Source organism: Misgurnus anguillicaudatus, chromosome 5 (genome assembly GCF_027580225.2).
Source record: "Misgurnus anguillicaudatus chromosome 5, ASM2758022v2, whole genome shotgun sequence".
In the NCBI taxonomy this organism is placed as follows: Eukaryota; Metazoa; Chordata; class Actinopteri; order Cypriniformes; family Cobitidae; genus Misgurnus; species Misgurnus anguillicaudatus.
In genome coordinates, this window is record NC_073341.2 from 30,584,520 (window position 1) to 30,604,372 (window position 19,853).

General features: G+C 36.5%; 2 protein-coding genes across 7 annotated transcripts in view; one reads left to right on the forward strand and one right to left on the reverse strand.

Moving 5' to 3' along the window:
* The first annotated feature begins 4,201 nt into the window (after positions 1-4,201).
* LOC129413655 (LIM/homeobox protein Lhx8) lies at positions 4,202-7,695 on the forward strand. Its single transcript, XM_055167377.2, has 8 exons — positions 4,202-4,945; positions 5,112-5,246; positions 5,441-5,562; positions 5,634-5,854; positions 6,140-6,219; positions 6,352-6,447; positions 7,042-7,225; positions 7,358-7,695. The coding sequence occupies exons 1-8, from the start codon at positions 4,868-4,870 to the stop codon at positions 7,435-7,437; spliced, it is 996 nt and encodes a 331-aa protein (XP_055023352.2). The 5' UTR covers positions 4,202-4,867; the 3' UTR covers positions 7,438-7,695.
* A 132-nt stretch (positions 7,696-7,827) lies between these two features.
* Positions 7,828-19,853, reverse strand: part of slc44a5b (solute carrier family 44 member 5b) — a 43,205-nt gene continuing 31,179 nt past the window's right edge. For 4 of the 6 annotated variants that reach the window (XM_073868000.1, XM_073867999.1, XM_073868001.1 and 1 more), the window contains 10 exons: positions 19,098-19,190; positions 18,896-18,983; positions 18,523-18,785; positions 18,294-18,388; positions 17,878-17,981; positions 17,696-17,769; positions 17,140-17,210; positions 16,254-16,342; positions 16,041-16,125; positions 7,828-13,675 (listed from right to left, as the gene is read on the reverse strand). In XM_073868000.1, coding sequence (XP_073724101.1) covers positions 13,530-13,675; positions 16,041-16,125; positions 16,254-16,342; positions 17,140-17,210; positions 17,696-17,769; positions 17,878-17,981; positions 18,294-18,388; positions 18,523-18,785; positions 18,896-18,983; positions 19,098-19,190 — 1,108 coding nt within the window. In that variant the 3' untranslated portion in view covers positions 7,828-13,529. Of the gene's footprint in view, positions 13,676-13,873; positions 14,786-16,040; positions 16,126-16,253; positions 16,343-17,139; positions 17,211-17,695; positions 17,770-17,877; positions 17,982-18,293; positions 18,389-18,522; positions 18,786-18,895; positions 18,984-19,097; positions 19,191-19,853 lie in introns of those variants that run through there. The other 2 variants (XM_073868002.1, XM_073868004.1) reach the window with 1 other exon arrangement.

Here is a 19,853-nt window from a genome sequence, read left to right on the forward strand (position 1 = left end):
TAATTTTGCCGGCTACGCTTTTTGTCATGAGCGGAGGACGGACGGAACACATACCACACACACAGAGAACAGCGACATAAAGAGAATATAAGGTATTTGGTGTTTTTCTGAAGAATACAGTCAGTTTGTAAGAATATTTTTAAATGAACTATAAGATCATCAATATGAACTCTGAAGAATGAACTATTAGGCTAAACATAATTGTACACATTTCGCTTCTAAAACCGCACAGAAAACTCGACTGCCGCGACTTTCAAAGCACTTTCCATAGATTTCCATAGTTCAGAAATTCATCTCCATGCATTATTCTTTTTTAGTGATCTATTTAAAATCACGTGAATGTTTTCTGCCTTACCAGATTAAAATGGTAGGCTATTCGTTTTTCAAATAAATCTTTTTATTTTGCTTCATGAATTTATTTATAGTGCAAATGCGACCTGTAAAATTAAATAAACGCACTCAACTGAGTAATTTTATATAGCTACACATTATGGTATGAAAATCAAACAATCCTCTAAAGGAAGGGGCCCAAAATTCTGTCTTGCATACCCCCCTTGAAACTGTTCATTGCGCCCCTGAAAGTCAGTCAGGACCAGTGAGTGACTTTCTCTTCTTTAGTTGTTTTAATGACTTCAACAGGTACTGTTTATTGGGCTTAAAGACCGAATGCAATAAAATGTTTAAGCCAAATGATGAATATGGGCTCATTTAAACTCCGTGCACGCGCATTACCGGTGGATGAAGCGTTGTACCGCGCACGTGATGCGTCGCGTTTTCAAGTTCAAGCTTCGCAGCGGCTGTCAGTACAACACATTGAATCTAATCAAAAGATATCTTAAATAATTAAAAAGTGGCGTTGAATTTTGTTAATAAACACGTTGAATAATGGGAAGTGAATTAATGGAGGGAGTTAAAGCAACGCATTAAATTTGGACACCCATATGTGCTCAGCTGCTAATGTTTCTTGTTTCTTGCGTTTCATATTTCACATCATTAAACTGCTGTATAGTCAGCGTTTGATTACTTACATCTTTATTGCACTTCCACTAACTGCGCATCTGACCCCTGTGTTGCACCTCTGTCTGCCTGGTCTGGTTTTATTGGTCATCTCGGAATAATTGTGACTTTATCTTACTTAATGGGGTGCAGCTCAGACCTGTTGGCTGCTTGTGACACCACACTACCGCGAGATCTATTTAAAAGCATACTGAGTCATTTACTATTGAATCGGTCTCGCGGTGCTAAGACGTCACAAGCCCATCGGTCTGCGCAGCGCAGCCAGAAGTCTAACGAGCGCTGAGCGTTGAGTCAAATAAAACGAGCAGAAAATGACAGAAATCATGCGTCCAGCTTCAATAATGCATCATATTAATTTGAAACAGGAACCCAGAATATTTGTCACAAGCATTGATTAAAACAATGATGACAATAATCAAGCGAAAAAACGACTTAAATTCTGGACCTTTTGGCAGAGAGGGGGGGTTCGTTCGAACCACCCGAACCCCCCCTGCCTACGGGCTTGCAATATATATATTTTAAAACTATTTAATAAAATTGAACATGTTAAATAAAATATATATTCACAATATAACCACTTTATTTGTGTTAAAAATGTTATATTGTTGCAATTACAATCCATGATACCTCTCTGAGGTAGGCGGGAAAATGCATATTTTGTTACAAATGCAATCCTTCAAACTCAATTAAATATGTATTTTAAAACAAAAAATGTAATTGTTAATAGTGCACGAATTGTGTTTATCCTACAGAATACAGAAATTATACAGAAATTGATTGGTGTTTAAAGTTTATTTCAACTGTTGTAAAGTAGAGGGACACCGCTTGCCACCACAAATAAATAATGACCCAAATGCGATGATAGCAGTCTAATAACTGCTATAAAAGTATTTTTTATGAAGGGTTGACCTTAAATATTAAAACAATTACTTACAACATATAGCCTACATTCATGAGTTACTATTGCAGCCTATCTTACACTTAAAATTTCTACTGTTCATAAACAAACAAAAATTAATAATTTATCAAACACTGAAAAAACATACATTTGAGATGTATACATCATCTGAAATCTGAATAAATAAGCTTCCGTTGATGTATGGTTTGTTAGGATAGGACAATATTTTTGGCCAAGAAACAGTTGTTTGGAAATCTGGAGGGTGCAAAAAATCAAGTTATTGAGAAAAATGCCTTTAAAGTCTAAATTAAGTCCTTAGCAACACATATTACTAATAAAACAAAGTTTTGATTTATTTAGGAAATTTACAAAATATCTTAATGAAACATGATTTTTACTTAATATCCTAATGATATAAGTAAATTGATCATTTTTACCCATTCAATGTATTGTTGGCTATTACTGGCTATATATCCGCCCTACTTGACTGGTTTTGGGGTCCAGGGTCACATATTATTCGTATCAGTAATAGTGCCACAAGAATGATATATGTGGTATTTTCCTGGTCTTAAAAACATTTGAGAAATTAATGTTATATATATATTAAACTACTTAAAACCCATACTCAAAGTTGGACCACGACAAAAAATTAACCATTAACTTTATACTGTTTAACATATTTTACTAAAATTGTCGACTTCACCGAAATCTTCAATTTCGTTTCATAGGATGTTCTGTAAAGCTTGCCTTGGTGATCAACAGGGTGGCAGCTGGAGGGTCAGTTGGGTACAGGAATGATGTGGGAGATGGTATGGGTGGGATTCTCGTGGTGTGTGGGGGGCTGCAGTCAGTAATCAGTGTTGGATTGGGCTTTATGCTGTAATTCAGGAGAAGGTAATCGCTGTCTGATTAGGGCATTTACTCAGAGCACTCTGATTGGACAGACAGAGCTATACTGCGCTCTCCTGCATACAGTCCAACAGCAATCACAACACAACTCAAAACATGCTGGAAAACCCATATTCTGCCTACAGGACAGTCTCATAAGGACGTGACCCTGCATTGCAACAAGAAGAAGCTGTCTTGTATAAGCGCTGCTTATTTTAATTTATTTAAAAAAATGATTGAAAACTCTCAAGCCTCTTGAGAAACTATGCTGAAACAAAATTGTTAAATAGTACAAATAAAGTGCTGTAAAATTACAGAAACAAACTGTATTTTTGTATCATGGAAAAATCTGTAATTTATTGTGCCCGTTATTTTACGTATTTTGCCGGAATTTTACCGGGGTTTTTTTTAAGGATTTTTTTACAGTGTACATTAGAACAAAGAATTACACAAGTTACAATGAAAGACTCCAATTATTTTGTTGTGAACGACTACATTTATTTGTGATTATTTTATATTTTTGACATTAGAAGGGTCTGTTGAATTTCAACAAAAGCAAACCTCGGAAGTGACATTAAGTCACCCAACAGCAAATGTAAAAGACTGAGAGCATCACAAGACAAATAAAAGATGTGACTAAAATTCAGGGTTTCGTTTTTTTCCTAACATTTTTAAGAATTGAATTTGAACTTGTTTTCTCTGCAAAAGATCGAAAACACTGCATCTTGTTTTCCCCATTTCAATTTTCATGCAAACAAAAACGTATTTTTTTATTAAGAATTTGGCAGAAATGTTGTCGAATGAAGCAAAATTTATTATTTTCCATAAACACAAACCTATAAATAGTAAATCTAGAAAAACTGAAAGGCACAATTAAAATGGTCTCTTATTTTTTTTCTGATGCTAGGATGACTTGAAGGCACATGATGTATTTTCCTCATTCTCAGCTTTTTGTAGCCTATATATATTTTATAATAATATTCTAAAATATATTTACTCTATAGCTAGAGCATATCCACACAATATCCTACAGTTTTACGCATAATGTAAATACATATTTAGATTTTTATAATAAATATACACATTAGTACTCTCCCACTTATGCATAGGCTATTCTTATTATTTTATTTTCAATATAAAATATTATTTCTCTTTTTTGTGTTATAGGTTATACTTGTGCTTCCAGGAGCTACAAGTACAAACATAAGAAATTCTTTCTGTGTTTCTGTGCACACTTGGTAAATAAAGCTCATTCTGATATATATATTAAACCTTTTTTTTTTTAATTATTTAACTAAGGAACAACAACAAAAATACGTGTTATTGCAGTTAGGCCTAAATGCATCTAAACATTATTTAAACAGTATTTTGTTTTGTTAATTGGTTATATTCTGAGGATAACTGTCAGCTGTCGTGTATAAAAAGACTGCATTTAAATGAAAATAGACAGGTCATTTAAATTCCCAGCAATTAACTTATTGTTTAACATTACAATAACTACAGCGAATAAATAAATAATGATAATCATCCATTGATTTTTCGCTTAAAGTGATAGTTTTAGTGTATAGTTCGCACGAATCGGTGTTTTCAACATTTCCCCCAAATTACCAAAAGAAGAAAAGGACCCGTCACGAAATAGCGGCGATTAAGTGTCAAGAGTTTAATGAGACCTCTTCACCTCTGGCTCGCTCCTGTTAGGCGTTTGTGTTAAACGTGGGCTTTTAATTGCTGCCATTAAATAAATCAATTCTCTTCTTCCTCTGACTCTTCACTGGTTTTGACTGGCAGACGAAATTGATACGTTTGCGGTGAGACATCATTGTGTAAACCGTTTCCCAAATCCTAATGCGGATTTCAAGTACATAATACTGCACAGATAACCATTAGGCCTACGGACGTGTTATAATAATGACTGAAATTCTTCTGTCTTGTAAAGGTAGTAATGTAGTTTTGGCAATTATGTAGGTTGTCATGGTAAAGAAAAGAGTGAACGATGTTTATGAGATGGAGCGCGCATATTTAAAGGCTGTGTGAGTTTAGAAATCACTACAGTTCGCCACAACCATGCCTAGATCACAGGATGAGGGTCACTGTAAGGATTTTTCCGGTATGGGAAGAGAAGTTGCACTGGAAATTTGTAGGGTAAATATTTTTATACTGTAACTTAATTAGCAATGATGTTCAAAGAAGTTAAAAGAGATCGTGCATTTCAAAAGCGCGCTGTTTATTATTTTTTTTTTAAGTTTCATTGTCTGTTATGATTAAATGTTTGACCATATATAATATAGGCATATATTTGCTTCAACAGAATTCAACACAAGTTATGAATGAGCGATCTGATCGGGATTCTCCATCTGGTTTACCAATGACATCTGATGCTCTCCAAGGCAAAGCAGTTTGCGCAAGGTGCAGAGAGGACATATCGGACAGGTTTCTCCTTAAGGTGAGAATAATATTATTATTTGAAATAATTATATATAAAATTGTGATATGTATATTTATTTTTACTTCAACATTTCATTGGCAAATTTAAGCCAGTAAATATGCCATTGATAGTTGCAAATGTCCGATGAACCCCTGGAAACTACTGTACAAGTATTAAGTCATAAACATGTATTCTGTGTTTCTTTAATGCAGGTAAATGACCTGTTCTGGCACGCGCAATGCCTTTCATGCAGTGTGTGCCAAACTACATTGGGCACGCACGCGAGCTGTTACATCAGAGATAAAGAAGTCTTCTGCAAACTGGATTATTTCAGGTACTTCTAAAACATGAAGATGCAACAAATTTGCGTTTAACTCAATTCTAACAAGATTACATAATTAACAGGAGATATCGGACGTGCTGCTCGTGTTGTGGAGACAACGTTTACTCCACGGACTGGGTGCGCAAGGCAAAAGGAAACGTTTATCACTTGGCGTGTTTCTCATGCTTCACTTGCAAGAGACAGCTGGCCACGGGCGAGGAGTTTGCATTGGTTGGTCAAAAAGTATTGTGTCGAGTGCATTACGACACCATACTAGACAAACTCAAAGGAGCCGTTGCAAAAGGTGAGGAGTACTGAATGCGTCAAATGCGCGTGGCACAGAATTTAAAATCCATAATTTGCATAGTTCGGTCTATTACTTTACTTTTTTAGGGATTCTGATGTAATAAAAATCTTTTAAGAACTATGATTTTTTACAGGAGCCAAAAACAGTTATGGCATAGTCATAGTTGCTGATAACCTTTTTACCTTATTACGCACGCGCCTCTTTGAGCATTATGCAATATTTTTTTGGAATTATCTAAATAACTTAATTAGAAAATGTACCAAACTTTTTTTATCATTTCAGGGAAAACTCTTTGTCCTGATGAAATACACCAAAAGCCATTTAAAAGAGCGCGCACCAGCTTCACATCAGATCAGCTACAGGTAAAGAAAACCATCACACTCCCTCCTTTTCAGCTTCGTTCACACATATTCTTTAGTGAGGTGATCAGTTTTAACCCATTCGATACTCCCGAGGCTTTTAAACAAGACTGTAAATGATGTTTTGACTTGCAGATCATGCAGACCCAGTTTGCCCAGGACAATAACCCAGACGCGCAGACGCTTCAGAGGCTGGCCGAACAAACTGGGCTTAGCCGCCGCGTTATTCAGGTTAGACGCATACTGCAACGTATGTTAAATAAATTATTTACATGAACAAGATGTTACAAAACAGAAACAAACATAATACAAACCATAAACAATGAAATACCAGAACTACAAACATGGAAACGAAAACTCTAAAATACAAACTAAAAGTCCACAGAACTGAGAACTTCAAAAAAAAAAAAAAAAAACAAGACTGGGGTAATACAACACAGGGCCGTGACACCTACACATGGTGGCAGTTTTAATTTAACTTTTATATAAAGCTTTTATTATAAGGGTCATCAAAATGTTTCAAATGCTTGTCCAAAACTTAACTACGTAATGTTACAGTGTTGCAATATAAGTATAAAGGCTTTAAATGAATTGTTGCTAGACAAAAATATTAAAATTTCCTGCACTGTAAGAAAATGCTGGGTTGTCCATATTGGGTCAGATATGGACATTTGCTACAATTGTTGGGTTTCATTCACCCAACTATGGGTTAAAATATCTTAGCATTTTTAGATGGCGCTTAATTGGTTTTATTGTGTCTTCTTTAGGGGATTTTAGGGCTCTTTGAGATTTCCCCCCCCTAACCTAAATATTTTACCTGCTCAGGTCTGGTTTCAGAATTGTCGGGCCCGGCACAAGAAGCATATCCTTCCACAACATTCAGCAACTCCATCCTGTAGTCTGTCAGCTCTGCAGCCGAGCCATTTCTCCCAGAACGCACTGAATTACACAACATATAGGGCTGAAGACACACCCTCCTTGTTTACAGCACTACACTCCTGCACTGACGGTAAGCAAATGCACTTAAACTTTAATGCATTTTATATCAAGATGACTACCGTTTAGGGAATTCTAAAACTGACCACAAAATATGATGGAAACTTATCTGCATTTATTAATGACTTTGTTTTTTTATCTCCAGTTCACACGTCATCATCTCGGCTCTATCAGCCCTTACTGTCACACCAATCAACACAACTACAAATCAGCAGCAGCAGCTAAACCTTCAATAGCCCTTCTCCATTTTTATTACTGTTTATTCTTCCAAACTTGTTATTTTATAAATGTAAATGGTGCGTTAGCCATTTAAAACATTTTATTTGTAATGCAAAAAAGATGTAAAAAGAAGCAGTTAAATATGTATTTGCTTTTTTATATTCTTTTCTTTCAAGCAGAATCGTGTATCACACTATTTTTTACAGATATTTATAAATGAATGTATGTATAACAATTTACACAAATCATTTTGGTGATGTTATTAAATAAGGCTCAGTAATTATCTGGACATAAATGTAATTTAATAATTAGTATGTGCAATTGTTATAAAGTGTTTATTTTCTTTTATTTATGATTTTCTATTTTTGCAATGTTGTGTAAATAAATGATTAACTGTTGTCTTTTAAAATAGCTTTATTTATATATCCTTGCATGCACTCCCAATTACATCACAAAATGTTATTATGCACTGCAAAATGGCATGTTATAAGTTCACAAAAATAACTACATGTGTTTAACATACAGTAAATTAGGAAGAGAATTGAACGTTACACCATAGTTTGACAAAAATAAGCCCTGACACTTTCTGAGATTTGAAACACATTCAAAACTCAATATATAGTTTGGCTAAATAACAATCCAGCACATGTATTCACTATAATACAATCAAGCGTTGTCTAAAAACAACACATGGTTAAAAAGAAATTTATATTCAAAATGTCAAAGTATTTCAAAGAGTCAAAAGTAAAATGCATAAAAATGATATAAACAGGAATACTGTATGTAAAATTGCAGATGAATCACTTAATTTTATCTATATACAAGCAAAATTAGTCTTACTAAATTTACTACCAATACTGTATGTCACATGTCATATTAACACTAATGCATGGAAAAATTCAAACGTTCTTCATTTCCTTAAAGTGCCAGACAGATCCAAAATTGAAAATTACCTGTATTGCAGTGTATCATGTAGCTGTCCATCAATGTAAACGATGTGCAAAAAGTGCATGATTAATAAAGTTATTGGCTTCTAAATTAGGGAGTCGACTCTGAATCACTGACGAGTCGTCATATGTATTGAATCTCCTGCCTGTCTCTATCTATTATAAGATAAAGTGTATTATACATAACGCTTTGCATAATAATCTCCGCCTACAGTCTTGCCCGGGAGAAACAAAAACCCGGACCTGCCCACCGACACTTTAGCTAGTTAGTGCGTAAACATCATATCAGGAAGACACTCTAAAGGGGGCAGCACACCGGACGCGCAGCTCAGCGCCGCGTCTAGGACAACTCGGAGGTATCGTAAACCGGAAGTGCACATTAAATAGTGCGAGCTTCGTCAGATAGCGTCTACTTCAAAATGCAAAATATAAGTTAGCAGGCAATGTTAATCGTTAATAATTTCAGACAAATATGATGTTATTTAATGTTAAACTATGTGAGTGGCGCGACAGGGATTTGAGCAACTTCCTGAGTCGTAGCTGGGCGGCGCAGACAGGCGCCACCTGTCGGCGCCAGTGTGCGTATACTCATAGAAAACAATGTGTTCGATTCTTTTAGAATGGTCTGGCACTGCGTGGCGCTGAGAGTCCGGTGTGCGACCCCCTTGACACTGTGTTGAGTGTAAAAATGTTAGTGTCTGTCGTTGTTTTTATAACTTGGACTAATGATGAATGATGTGTATTGATGTCAGTGTTTAAACTCTTAAAGGTCCCGTTCTTTCTGTGTTTTTGAAGCTTTGATTGTGTTTACAGTGCGCAATATAACATGTGTTCATGTTTCACGTGTAAAAAACGCAGTATTTTTCACACAATTTACTTATCTCTATAGCGCTGTTTTCACTGTCCTAAAAACGGGCTGATGTCTTCCTTGTTCTATGAAGTCCCTCCATCAGAAATACGTAACGAGTTCTGATTGTGTAGCTTGTTTAGTGTGTTGTGATTCGATAGCAGCTTAGCTTGCCGTTAGCATAGCTGGCGACTGACATATTCCTGTGGGCGGAGTTTAGTCAAAAAACTGTTCTAGTGATGTCATTAAAGCAGGAAGTAGAGGGCTGTACCGGATGTTCGCTGTAGGCTTTGAAAGACGAATTCTGCTAAAGAAAAAATATCACCTGACACTTTCAGCTTTAGCATTTTACAGGTATTATTTATGCTATTATATCAACATTACATACTAACTAGGGTTTAAAAAAATGGGATCAGAAAAAACGTGACTTAATATCTTTTCAGCAAGTCACGCATGTTGCACTACTGTTTATGGTTTTGCTATGGCCCGGTTAGCTTATATACTTGCTTAAATGAGTGTAAAAATGTTAGTGTTTGTGTCTGTGGTCGTTTTTATAACTTGGACTAATAATGAATGATGTGTATTGATGTTGGTTTTTAAACTCTTAGGGTCGGTTTCCCGGACCAGGATTAGCTTAATCCAAGACTAGGCCTTAGTTTAATTAGGAAATATAACTAGTTTTAACAAACATGCCTTACTAAAAACATTACCTGTGTGCATTTTGAGGTAAAACAAAGGGCACACATGTATTTTAAGATATGTAAGTGGAAGTTGTTTTCAGTTTGGAGAGCTCTTAAAAGTGTTTAAGTCTAGGACTAGTCTAATCCCTGTCCGGAAAACCGCCCCTTAATGTCTTCTCAGTAAGTCATGTTAGGACTAGGTCAATGAATGTTACACTACTGATGCACTGTGCGGAGACTGTGTCAGTTGACCAATCAGAGCAGGCTACCGAAGGTGGGGTTTAGGCAGACTGAGCCATTGAATGGCTTCACGCGAATCATTTGGGGATCTCTGAGAAATGGGGTAATATTAAATTAATATTTTGAGAAAATGACCTTGCATGCATTTAAACCTGTTGTTGGGGACTCCTTAACAATATCAGGAAGCTTTGAAATTGGACCTGACTGGCACTTTAAAATCAAGTGTCAACAGTCACAATAAAATCACATTTAAAAGAAATAAGAAGTTGTAACCTCATAACGGTAGATAACACTTGATCTGATAAGAAATTTAGAGCTGAATGGACAGTTGAAAAAAAAAATAATGATGAAGAAATAAATACAATGATACGCTCTGCACAGCAGAAAAAGGGCTCATATCAACGTGTGGTTATGTTTAAGAGCTGTTAGCCGCATTATAAAGCACTTCATCCGAACTGCAATTACAACCACAACAATAACAAACATTAAACAAGCAGAGAAATAATTCACTTAGTAAACTATGCATTAGTGCATCACCTGTAATTTTCTCAACATGAGAAAAATAGAAATGTCACCTTAAACAGATGCGAACAGAAAGCGATTTTCATATAAAAAGACAAAAAACTGAGAAAAATTATCTGCATCCAATGGATATTTGAAAGCCTTTAAAAAATGCATTATAACACCAACATGGCGACTATGACACAATCTAAAGTTATAAGAGAGGCTTATTATGTACAAGCCTAGACAGATTCCTTTACATTAAAGGTGCAGTGTGTACATTTTAGGAGGACCTATTAACAGAAACGAAAGATAATAAACATAACTTTACTTTCACTGCTATATAAAGTCATCCAATAATAAACTGTATTGTTTTTATTACCTTAAAGGTGCAGTGTGTAAACTCTAGCGGCATCTACTGGTGAGGCCGCGAACCGCAACCAACGGCTCAATCCACCGCCCACCCTCACCCCCGAAACACATAGAGAAGCCACGGCAGCCGCCACCGGACAATCACGTCATTGTCGGAGACAACTTTGTCCCACAATTTGTCTGTCAAAGGCCTCGGCAGAAACATGGCGGCACAAAATGGCGACCTCCATGCAAGGGGACCCCCGGTGCATGTAGATAAAAACGTCTCATTCTAAGGTAATAAACACATAACGGTTCATCGTGAAAGGTCTTTATACACCCCTGATAATATAGTTTTATATATTATTTTGCATTTCTGTCAAGAGGTCTTTTTACAAATTACACACTGCACCTTTAAAATGAGCAATTTCCATCTAACATACACTGCTGGTCCCCCCACATGGAAGCCGCCATTCTGCACCGCCATGCCTCCACAGCAGCCCCCACCAGACAAACTGCAGTGCGCGTTGTCTAGTGTTGCCAGGTTTGCGGTTTTCCCGCACAGTTGGGCTATTTTGAAAATACAGTTGCGGGAAAAATTTCAGAGCCGCGGATTGCGGTTTTTCGGGCTAGTTTTATAATGTGCCGTGGCCACGAAAATGTTTATCTGTAGAATACAGATTATCTGTAGAATAAACGTTCTTTATTTTCCTAATGTGCATTAATCCCATAAAATACCTGTCAACCCAAAGACAGCTGCAGCGTCAGGAAGTCAGTGAAAAAGTAAGTGGGGGGGGCGCGTTTTGCTCTTAATATCACGTCAGAAACAAGAAATTACCTTACGCTAGGAGTTACGTCTATACTGAGAGGATATTTACAAACCATGTGAACCCATCTTTGTATGATATTTTCAAGTTAAATAGAAAAGTTTAAATACATAGATAGTATGTTAAAAGGGCAGAGTTCATACTGTCTCAAAATGGCATGGTTGGGTACACTTCGACGTTCTTAAAATAATCTTAAGAAGTACTAAAGTAGATTTTTTTTGTTTAGAACAGAATAGTGTGTGAAAATAGAGCACCTTAAGTGCATTAAGAAAATTTTCATCTGCACAGAAAGTGCATTAAAAGCAATAGTTAGAGTTTATTTTAGAGCCTTTGTTGTAATCCCCAGTTTTTAACTGTGATTGGACAAATGTAAAAATTGGGCTAGTTTTCATTCCTTTTGGGCGGGTTTTAAGTTGTCATTGGGCTGGAAATTTTTCTTGGACCTGGCAACCCTGGCGTTGTCACTATTGGCGCTTTTCCATTGCATAGTACCCCACGGTTTGGGTCAGGTCAGGTCAGCTCACCTCACTTTGGCTTGGTTAGCTTTTCCAGCGAGTTTAGTAACACTTCGGAGTGGGAGAGATTATAGGCGTGTCATTATATTTGTGCTACCTACTGCTGTGACATCATACAATTTAGAGCGTCGTTGTACATTCATACATTCATTTATTTCTCAGTCTGCCACAAAATTAAAATTGACCGCCACAAATAGATGTTTGCACATCGCATTTAACACTACCTCTGTCTCACATGACATTTTCTGTGCAAACACCTGTGGCGTCAGTCGTCACGCTCTGCTGAGCCTCATTTAAGTAGCATTTAAGCATATTTGCGGACGCGACTGTGCCACCACAAACTGCAAGTCTAAAAAAACTGTTATGGTGTTTCTGATTCTCAACCTGTGGATGTTTTTCATCGCTAAAAGGGAGTTTGGGAACTTACAGCAAAGCACAGATGACAACATGTTTACTCGAGACAGCGCAAGCTAGCATGAAGGTAAAGCTAATCTTTTACATTATAGAGATGATGCTTGTAGTGACGATTCTCTCAGACCAATCAGTGATCATGTTTCGCGTCACGTTTTGGTATCAGCTCGGGTCGCTTGGAACCCCGACCGAGGTGGTACTAAAAAAAAAAAGTATCAGGTACTACGCACTGCACCCAGTGGAAAAGCCCCCAAAAGTAAGCTGACCTGACCCGACCTAAACCAAACCGTGGGTTACTATAAGTTGTACAAGACGACATGTTTGTTCCTTGGCAGCTACTGTAGCTTCTCTATGCGTTTTTTAAAAGGGAGAGGCGAGCATTGGACTGAGCTGTTGATTGCAATTCGCAATCTCACCACTAGATGCCGCTAAATTCTACACAAAGCACCTTTAATGTATTAGTAAAAATCTGTGGAATAGATTTGAACAATGTGTAAAAATGTAGCTGATGGTATGACACTCTTATTGGTAAAAGAAAACAAAAAATTATACAAGACATAATAAAAATGCACATATAAAATGATATAATAAAAAACTTTGTGAATGTCTGGATTTTTGTGAAAATCTGTGAAGCTTTCTGTTTATTTTTATAAGTGTGGCCATAGGTTGTGTGACACACCCGTATAAATTCAGCATGAGATTGGCCCTTAAACATGAAATACTGATCAACGGCATTATATTTGCACATTTAGGCTATGAATACTTTCCAATTACCAGCTTTAAGAGTGCCTTTTTTGGTTTCTCTTTCCACCTCTCGGTTTCTCCTCTGGTCTCTTGCGGTTCTTCTTGTTGAGAATGGCTCGCAAGCTGCTGCTCATGTAATAGGGGCGAGCCACTGACCCATCATTCTTCTCCAAATCACTCACTGAGAACAGGAGCACAAGAAACGTTAATGCTAAAGCTATCAATGTTGCGAGTTTGGCCAATCAGAAGATGTTTTGTTAGAAAAGAACATCATTTATATTTTCATATTTGCCTTACAGTACATACAGAATATGTAATAAAACAATACTGAAAATGCTTGTTGACTGCAAATAAAAATTTAAATAATGCATTCTTAGTATTTAGTTCAGGTTTATTTTAATGCAAAAACCACACTTGTATTTTTTTTTCTTTACAAAACGTTTCTCATTTAAAGACATTTAACTTGTACCAAACCTCACAGATTCGGACACATCAGCAGCAGCAGGCTGCTACACTCATTACAAAATTACAAAAAATGGCTTGTATGTTCCTCATATAAATTGTACTTGGAAAAAGTTTCAGGTTGATTGCAAAAAACAAAAGAAAGTACCAATCCTCTTTGTAAATCTAGGCACGTTTACTAAATACTGCCTTTTAAACACCTGGAAATTCATAAAATCTATCAGTCACTAGTCTGATTACCCAAATACAATGGCAACAGCCATTAGATTATATCAAAGCTAATGTGGACTAAAAATCAATCCACATGCACATCAATGTATGTACTGCATGAAATCTAAGTTTTGTATACAAAAGAGTACATTAGGATGAAGATACTGCAACTAGAAATGTTTTTAAAAGTGAGTAAGTACCAATAAAAAAACCTTTTGCATTATGGTCATAACAGGTTACAAGAGCAATGTCAACCCATTCGGTTTCTTAGCTCTTAGAAGACGACGTAATAGATAAGGCAATGAAAGACAATACCAGCAGAGAGATAAGGGAGAAGTATGAAAAAAGTACAGCAAGTAGGCAAGAGCCAGCACACAGTTCAAGAGAGATGAGATCACTTCTAGAAATGCTATTGGTTCCTGATTCCATATCCCAGAATGCTTTGCTCTGCTGCAGGACAGACGCAGCGTGCTACAGTACTACAGTCCAACTGAGATCAATTTTCAAGACACTGCATATTTTTTGCCTGCATTGTCAGCTTTTTTAAGTATCCGGTGCAGGCCTGGGGGCATGTAATAAGGTTTGGACGGACTGCCATCGTTCCTTTCAAGATCTTCACCTGAAGGACGTCCAGTCAAATCAGACAAGGTGGAAGAGGAAAGTAGGAAAAGCAGCAAGGCAGAAAAAGAAAGAATAGTTAGTAGGATGTGTAGAGAAAATTTAGATCAAATCAGGATTATTATTATTAGAGAAAACAGAGATTTATATCATGCACTAAAAAGAAAGGAAAGGTAAAGAAAGACCAGTGAGTACAATATATTACCGACATAATAAGCTGTCTAGACTGAAAATATCAGATGCATGTTTGGTAATTGTAGATGTTATACAGGAAAGTATGTGTGAATACGAAGAGTTTGATTCCAAAAGACAAAAAACCCACCATTTTTAAAAAAATAAATGTAGTTACCACCAAAATCAGTATTGTATCAGGTCAGTATTAAAAAGTAAATTCTTAATTTCAAGCAAAATCCAATATCCGCTGTGTTATTGTATCATCTTTTCTCCCAAAAGGCGATAAACGCCACTCCTCCTTCTCTGCAGAATGCAATAGATCCGCTCAACAAATCACAGCGCACCATTCTATGCATTGTAAACAACAATGGCAGCGCTTTGAATACACACAGAATCCTAGTTCTCATCTACTTTGTGATCACTAAACAAACAAAAACAAAATAATACTTTGATGGCATTGATAAACCTGTGGTGGTTTTCTGTGGTGGGGAAGAAACGTAAGCCATCAAAATTTGAATAATTTATACAAGAGGCACTCGGGCGAAGGAAAAATGTCGGCGGCTGCTTGTTCTTACACGACAGCATTAAGCTTCTTTCATGCTAACACATTGACCCCAGGGGATCTTATGAAAAACTTTACATTATTTTACTCAAAAACGAAAATCGAGCAGGACTAAAACATTTTACAGCTGATCGCTGTCAAAAAGGTTCAGCGACGATGTCCGAAGGATGACAGCAGCAATGACAGTGTTCTTAATATGACAAAGTAAGTGTTTTTATTAATGCCATTAATGTTTATTTTTTTAATCAGTGTATACCACTAGTCAACTAAATGACTAAATATAACATGGCAAAGATAAATGCACATTTATATATTGATTCAATAGATTTATAGCATTTTTAATGTTATTATAACCTAAAGGTGCTATGTGAAAGTTTGTAACAGAAAATAGTGGTTTTCATCTTGTCACTTTCTTGGTGTAGAAAACACATTATTTTTTACCGAAATGAGTCAAAATGGATTTATTGCGTTTTTTTAACCAAACTCTTCATATATTACATGTGAAGTTTGGTGTACTTACAGAAGCAGAGAAACAATGTATCCACACACATGGCATAAACGTTAAAGAATCCATGTGCAATCATATAGGATCCAAAAATCACAGTCTGTGAATATAAAGAGAGAAAATTTTATTCGAATAAATGAGTGATTGCATTTAAACAATGTTCATGAATTTAAAATTATTGAGAATACAATAACTTTCCAAACAACATGATGTAATGCTTTCACTTACCAGTAGAGGGACCCAATAGTAATTTAATGATGGCACCTCCTCCTGGATAACTGGTATTCTACGGGTGAAGAAAAAGAAAGCAAGAACACCTGCAAGCACATATTTACATTATTAGCATACAAGTATGTGTTCACAGTTAGTCAAAAATACTTGTGAAATTGATACTGCCTGCATTTCAACTCCTTCGATCTTAAAAAAATTACTATCTCTCTCATGTACTGTTGTTGAATAGTAAAAACTTGTTTTAACCCTTTAACTGGCGCAGCCCATTTTTAGTGGGGGGTTGGTGAAAAGGTGATATACACCTTTAAATTAGTATAACTCTGGCCTTTTTTTGGTGTAGAAGCCTAATTTTGGTTTTAATTTTGGTATTTTTTTGTTTTAAAGAAGACACTTCAACGTTTTTTAGGGAAGTGTCTGGAGGTGAAAATATATATATTTTTAAAGCAGTTTACATCTATTTGTAATAGATTTGCTGTGAGGTTTGCTGCATACTTGTGTCACAAATGAATAAATTACAGTTACTGCATTATTATTACTGCTAAAAGGTTTTGAAATATGAAAACTACATTCTTAGACCTTTCCAACAATATATAGTTTGTCGTGATAGATTAACATTTACATAGAAAATATTTAAATAAATGTAGGTGTCACGCTCACGGGACAGCGGCAATTAACGGGTTAAGCACTTCTTGTATTATTGCCTCCATATGACAAATCGCTTAATTGTTTCAAAATCTTTGTAAGTCGCTTTGAATAGGGTCTGCTAAATGCCTAAATGTAAATGTCACAGTTTTTTTTTGCATCTGTGAAATTCAGGCTAGAGTCTTAATCTAATTTTAACACATGGCAATTCTATATAACACAGGCCAAACATGTGACTCACCTACACTCCCTGAGATCAGCAGTTTGCCTAAAAAGAGCAGGAAATCAGTCACCTTGTCCAGGACAGCAACTCTAGAAGAAAAAAAAACAGGATAACAAAGATCCTGTGAAAAGCAACATAACAGCAAGGCAAAAACTATTATAACAACAGTAACGCTACAGAAACATTCAAGACTTCCTTTGTTAACATATTTTTCATTTGCATGTTGCAGCTTTGTACTTCACAATGGCACAGGTGTTGTATTAAATACTGAATCCCTGTATGATTATGACTACTGTTTGTTTTATATGGGTGCAGGCTTCACAAATTGGGACCAATCAGGCAGCAGTCTATGCAAGTGTATGAACGAATCAGAAGTATAGACGGTTTCAGCAGTAACAACATAAACAAGCGGCTTTCGTGGTCAACACGTAACTTCCGGTAAACTCTGCTAAGAATAATCAACAACAAAGTACTTTAAATCAAACCGCACATGCATCCGATGAAACAGTCTACAGGGCTGTCAAAATCTCACAGGGAGTTGAATTTTGGTACATTACAGACATAACAAATATACCTCATAACATTCCTCATCAAGAGGAAGAAAGCGTCACGTGCTGACATGCAGAAATTCTTCCCATAGATCGCCATCTGATGGTACGAATCAAAACAACATCAAATACTGTCTGCCTTAAAATTGTTAAGACCTTAATCGTATTAAAACAACAACAGTGCTTCAGAAAAGTGCCTGTGACTCACCATAATGTAAGCATTCCTGTTCATAAACTTGATGAAGTGCTCAAGGCACCAGAAACAGCATTTGAGGCAGCACAGCAGGAAGCGCGAGAACGCGTTGTGAGCACCTGCGACAAGGACATATTTTAATATTTAAGACAACAAAAAAATTGCATAGTTTTTTATTGCAATACTATTTCAATAACATAAAATTGGCAGAGCATTGCATTAGCAGTGCAAAGGTTATGGGTACGATACCCAAGGGGACACATTGTGATGAAAATGTATAACTTAAATGCACTATAAATAATTTTGCATAAAAGCATCTCCCAAATGCATAAATGTGAAAAAGCAAGGCAACTTTATTGTTAACCAGCCATAGGTGATAAATTTGTGCCATACACTGGCAGTTATCACTACATCCTAATGTGGATTTATACCTTTCAGTTTGTGGTCGAGATACTCCAGAATGATCCGGATGAACTGTACAATGGATAGGATCAAAGCACCAAATGCAAGGGAGCCAGTGTGATATCTGGAATAGTCAATATTTGGATTTGAGCAGAGCGAGCATTTAATTTCGGCACTAGAGTTCACAAACCATGAGTTATACACATCATGCTGACCTATTACTGTAGAAATCATGTCATGCCCAATAATGGAAAATACCTCAAAGCCCTGCCAAAAGATGAACCCAAGGGGAAAGGTGGGATGTCTGCTGGCTTCCTCAGGGCCCAGTAATAAGAGGCAAAAGCTCCCGCCAGGGTGCACTGGCCCAGGGCGATGGTAAAATTGACCAGCCATAGGAAGATGAACAAATTACAGAGCTGAAATGCAAAGATGTAACGATGATACAAACTCTCCCCGCCGTAAAATGCAAATGTACACTGGGAGCCTGGACACAGCTTGGTCACGTTTGACTGGCTGAAAGTCTGAAACATTTGAAAGAGATAGAGATACAAAATGTCTCATTAAATGGCAACTGAAAGTAGTTCTTGTATCTTTGAGAAATCCAGATGGCAGGTTTAAGGTTAATGCTTACCTCTGGGTCACAGGTGAGGTTGGTATACTTGCAGCCAGGTACTGTTGACATTACTTTGTATACTGGCTCACCGGATGATGCCAGGAACCTAAATAAAGTTGTGGTTAAGGACACAACAGCTGTTGATCCAACTATTTAAAAAGGTACAGTATGCACAACCTTAAACCTAGTTCAACATTCAGATATACTGAGGTTTGGATACACAGCCGTAACAGCCCAGTATGCTATACAGAGAGCCAGCAGCAGGAAGGTGATGATGGGATAAAACAGTGTTGACATAATGCAGCCAATCGCCCTGCAGCAAAAAAGACAGTAAATATATAAAAGGTATTTTGAATATTCACACTAACTTCCATTAGAAAAGAAACAGAAAAAAGAGAAGAGTAAGAAAAAAGTAAGAAAAAGAAAGAGACAACCATTTAAAAGAAACAACACTAAAAAAGAGAGAAAGAGAGAAAAAAGAAAGAAACGAGAAAGACAGACAGAGAAAGGCAAAAATATGGACAGAAATAAAGAAAGAAAGAACAAAGCAAGAAAGACAGACAAAGACAGAGAGATGGAAAGAAAGAAAGCCAGAAAGAGAGTACACGAGAAAGAGGGACGAAAAGAAAGATGGCGGAATGAAACACAGACGGAAAGAAAAACGGATGAAAAAAGATAAAAGAAAGAAAGAGATGGATGGACAGACAAAGATGGAAAAAAGAAAGACGGACGGAAAAAAGACAGACGGAAGGAAAGAAAGACGGACAGTAAAAAAGACTGACTTAAGTGAGAGAGAGAGAGAGAGAGAGAGAGAGAAAACAATGGACGGACAGACAATGACGAAAAAAGAAAGACGGACGGAGAAAAGAAAGTAAAAAAAGACAGATGGAAAAAAAAGAAAGACAAACGGACAAACGGACAGAAGGAAAGAAAGACAGAGGTAAGAAAGAGAAAAAGAAAGATGGACGAAAGACAA

Excerpts from the sequence above, each read along its gene's own strand:
- LOC129413655 (XM_055167377.2), top strand. The coding sequence starts at position 4,868 with ATGCCTAGATCACAGGATGAGGGTCACTGTAAGGATTTTTCCGGTATG. Across the intron at positions 4,946-5,111 it reads TTGCACTGGAAATTTGTAGG|AATTCAACACAAGTTATGAA; the intron begins GTAAATATTTTT and ends TTGCTTCAACAG. Across the intron at positions 5,563-5,633 it reads TGCAAACTGGATTATTTCAG|GAGATATCGGACGTGCTGCT; the intron begins GTACTTCTAAAA and ends CATAATTAACAG.